General features: G+C 38.5%; 1 protein-coding gene across 1 annotated transcript in view; it reads left to right on the forward strand.

The window, feature by feature from the left end:
- The first annotated feature begins 513 nt into the window (after positions 1-513).
- Positions 514-4,608, forward strand: part of LOC109109851 (homeobox protein Hox-C13a) — a 4,220-nt gene continuing 125 nt past the window's right edge. Inside the window, exons 1-2 of the mRNA XM_042713566.1 lie at positions 514-1,553; positions 3,426-4,608. The exon at positions 3,426-4,608 is cut by the window's right edge and continues 125 nt beyond it. Of these exons, the coding sequence (XP_042569500.1) occupies positions 890-1,553; positions 3,426-3,682 (921 nt within the window). The 5' untranslated portion in view covers positions 514-889 and the 3' untranslated portion in view covers positions 3,683-4,608. The remainder of the gene's footprint in view (positions 1,554-3,425) is intronic.

Below are 4,608 nucleotides of genomic sequence, written 5' to 3' on the forward strand. Positions count from 1 at the left end.
AATTTTAACAGTGGGACAGAAACATACATATCGATGAAAAACAATTTACAAAAGAATCATGATCACACGCCATTAGTTTGAAAATTATATATATAACAACATGATAGAGCACACTAATGCTTTTTTTACCCCCGTGTAGGATGATTTTATTCTGTTTGTAGTGTTTGTGCATTTTTGTCTGCATATTATTTAATTATTAGTTATTTTGTTTTTGATTTTTTCCCCCCTAAAATGTGTTAGCACAGCAGTTCATTAGATAACGCAAGTATTTTCAGCTCAAATGCAGTCGGAAGTGAATCCTTTCCTTTCCTCCAGGTTAATTAAGATGACGAACAGCTGCTTTTATTGTAATAGAATAGCTGAATTCATACGATTTCTATCATGGGTAATTTTCATAGGCTACTCGTATTCCGTAAAACTCTTTATGCATTTATGCACGTTTCCTTGTATGCATATATTTATACATGTATTAATGTTGTTACTGTTTAGCTGCGTTTGAGATTGTAGATAATGAAGGGTAAATTAATTAACAATGCATATGGCCAAGTGTTCAGACATTTGTCGGCCGAATTGTTGAGGTTGTTTTCGTCCCCCCTTTGCTTAAAGCCTTCCCCTTTAAGAACAGATATCTCCAGCTCTCTTAGCCAATGCCTGGGCACCGAAAATCTTATAAGCCGGGCGTGAAACTTGAGCCAGTAGTTGTTTAAAGGGATTATTGTTCCCACCCACAACCCAGTCTCTTTGGGATAGTTAGCATATCACGTGCCTGCGCTTTAATGAACTGGACACATGGATGTAGTCTTGCGCATGCGCGTACGTAAAATGTAGTTGGAAATGAGGTATCAGTCTTGGAGTAGGCGACTTTTAAAAAGCATCAGCAGCCCGTGATATGACGACTTCGCTGGTCCTGCATCCACGCTGGGCGGACACCTTGATGTACGTGTATGAAAAAAGCCCGAATGACAATATTCAGAATAAAAGCCAAATTATGGAAGGATTGAGCGGGAATTGCCCTGCGACTCATTGCAGGGAACTGATTTCACACCCCGCGCTGGGGCGGCATTCCGGCACCATAGCGACTCACCAGGGATCCGTGTACTCGGATATATCCTCCCCTGAAACTGCGCGACAGTGCCCCGCTCCACAGACGTCATCTAGCGCCTCTCTGAGTTACGGCTACCCCTTTGGAAACCCTTACTACGGTTGCAGATTATCTCACTCGCACAATGTGAACTTGCAGCAGAAACCATGTTCATACCATCCCGCAGAAAAATATGCCGAGACGAGCAGCGCCTTGCCCACGGAGGAGCTCTCCAGCAGGGCAAAAGAGTTTGCTTTCTATCCGAGTTTTGCCAGCTCGTACCAGGCGGTTCCAGGATATCTGGACATGTCGGTGGTCCCCAGTATTAGTGCGCATCCTGAGCCACGTCACGATGCATTGATCCCCATGGAGGGGTATCAACACTGGGCTCTGTCGAATGGCTGGGATGGGCAGGTGTACTGTTCAAAGGAGCAAACACAGTCTTCTCATCTTTGGAAATCTCCGTTTCCAGGTATGTCCTGCCATAGTTGTAAAACCTTGAAAAGTATGAAAAATACATATGTATAAATAAAGGGATGATACGACTTCCTGGTATTATTTGATATACTTTTCCCCAACTGTAAAATGAACGTGCAAAGTATTCGCCTTAATGAAATGTGTAAATATATATTCTTCACGAAAAGTAATCAGTTCATAAGAGCTTTAAAATCATAACTCTAGATTAAAAGGTTAAGATTGCGCATCCAGAAGGTCTGCATGAACCTGCCAAATGTGTAAATGTTGTTCTGTTCATTTTTGACATGTGACAGTCGGTAAATGTTCAATTGGCTTTCCACAACAAGAATTTGAGCGAATCCTAAACCCATCAAGTTTCAACAAGGATGAGTTTAGTTCGCCTAGAATATACTTTTTATTTACAACGTCTTACATAAAGTAGTACAATGTTTGAGGGACGTATCTGGTTACAGAGGTTAGTCATATATTAACTCGAATATTATTGAGTCACAGGATTCTTAAGCTAGGAAAGTCACGCAATTTGGAACTGGGGTATGGCAATATTGTCTACCTTTGCTCCTCCCGTATGATAATACAGAAGGTCCTTAGTTGTACCACGCTTATAAATCTTTGTCAGCAGTGATCGGGAGTGGTGCCCCGCAATCTGTTATGACCACCATACTAATAACACAATACAGCATCATTCCCTCCCCCAACAAAAACCAACTTACTTTATTCAATCAATTTATTTATTACACCTGTGAGCAAAAATATTGCATATGATGCAAATGTCAGCTCAGTCATTTAGTATTGCTATTCAGCTGTGGTAAATCAAAATTACCAGTGCTATGTAGGTATTTACTGTAATTTTAGATCTAAACTAAATATATTTATAGTGGTTATAGTGAAATGTCACCACCATCACGCCTGACCCGTTTAGCAACCCTCCCCCCTAGAAGAGGTCACATACAGAGGTTGGCATATATTAAAATGGCCACAAATAAGGATATAACAAAATGTGCTTGGTTACTTTAGTCCTTTTGATGAAAAACTTCTAGTGCTGTTTTCGTATATGCCCAAAACCAGTTCTTTACAATTTCTTCAAGTGTGTTTGGGGCCGCTAGACAATAATTTGTGGCTGACAGAAGGGCAGTGTACATGCTTCTGTTTTAAACGTAATGTAACAGGGAAAATCCTAGAACACATCTGAATGAATCTGTGCTTCAGCTGCCAGAGTAGCCTAATATACTTCAACTTATTTTACCTTTACTGTGCTACAGTCAGATAGTGATTTTGGAAAAAGAATGTTGCTGTCGTTATTACTGAGTTATAATACACACTATAATTAAGGTAAATGTGATTTTACATAATACTATACTGCATTATAACTGACAAACACTTGTCAATACGATCCACAATCCTGGCTTTTAGTAATACTTTAAATTAAGGGTTATTAGGTCTTTTCACAAACCCCATCCATCCTAACTTTACTCGAGAAAGATTTAGTTGTATATCAGTGATTATTAAAAACCTGTTCTGTTAGGTTACTCCAATGTTTGGAAAGAAAAAAAAACCCTGATGCATCGTAAAATGGATCGAAAAATATCTCCCATCCACCTATAGATATATCAGTAGTTAATATTATTTACCTATATAGATTATTTTTTGATTCAATAAATAAATTAGTTCACAAACGCAAAATAGTTGCCTCTTTGTTCAGTTGACAGTATTGCCCCCAGATATTTAAATAATTTGACGAAATAATTAAATAATTAAATAGATAACTCATGGTGTTTCCCCAAAGTGTCGAATTGAACTAAACTTTCATAATATTACATTGGTGTCTCACTGGTTATAATAATATTTTCATTTATGTTTTGTTTTTTAGATGTTGTTCCGTTGCAGCCAGAAGTCAGCAGTTATCGTCGAGGGCGCAAAAAGCGTGTTCCCTACACCAAGATACAACTAAAGGAACTGGAAAAAGAGTATGCAGCAAGCAAGTTTATTACCAAAGACAAGAGACGACGCATCTCTGCGACAACCAACCTCTCAGAACGCCAAGTTACTATTTGGTTCCAGAACCGCAGAGTGAAGGAGAAAAAGTTTGTCAGTAAATCCAAGACTAATAATCACATGCATACTTGATGTATGTTTCGTACTTTTCCCCGCCAGCTTATACCCTTCAGTCCAGAAAGTCTGATATTTACCTCTGTCAGAAATCATGAATGAAGATCATCCGGGCAGCCTCAAGCCTAACCTGTCTTCTTTCATTTTATTTAATTTAAATCATGCACACAATACCATAACCGCTCACTCTTTGGCTTTTTGGGCATATGATACAAAACTGTGAAAATACAGAAAAAAAGAAAACATTTCAACTTCGTCCTTTTCTATGAATGTACATATATAAATAATAAATATTTAAAATTACACAAATATCAAAGAGACACATGGTTTACGTGCATCTGAGAATAGAGAAGCGACCCTTCTGCATCTCTTCATGAGTGCGTCAAAGCCAACCAGCCAGCAGAAAACACTCGAGGTGCCCAACACGCACGAGAAGAGAGAGAGAGAAACAAACAAACAAAAATTATGTGGGACACTTTGGTTGACTCGAGACTTGTATAAACTCTCGAAAGGCTGTAGCAAATGTTGAACTGGATCACGAGTAGAACCGTCATTTGTTTTTCGTGGAAATGACAAAGATTTTGCTAGAATGAGCCTGCGAGACTTCAAAAGCTATTTGGATCACTGTGGGATACATTGCTTTTTAATGCCGAGGGTAAACCAGGCTGCTAATGTTAACTGTACAGTTTAATGCTTCTGTTATTTAATTTAGATTTCGCTTATGACAGGTCTGTAAAAAGGAATGTTTCAAGATCATTTTTATGTGTCCCTATTAGCAGTGAAGGATATGACTCTGCCATGCAACTGGAATGATTGTAAGCATTTAAAATCATTTGGTATTAAACATCAATGCACAACCTTTTTGTTTTTATATAGAAATATATATCGTCAAGCATTGGAGCTGTTCACACAACTTGTCTGTATCTCTTTTCGTGCAGTATGTG

The sequence above is a fragment of the Cyprinus carpio genome, chromosome A23 (assembly GCF_018340385.1).
Source record: "Cyprinus carpio isolate SPL01 chromosome A23, ASM1834038v1, whole genome shotgun sequence".
Lineage (NCBI taxonomy): Eukaryota > Metazoa > Chordata > Actinopteri > Cypriniformes > Cyprinidae > Cyprinus > Cyprinus carpio.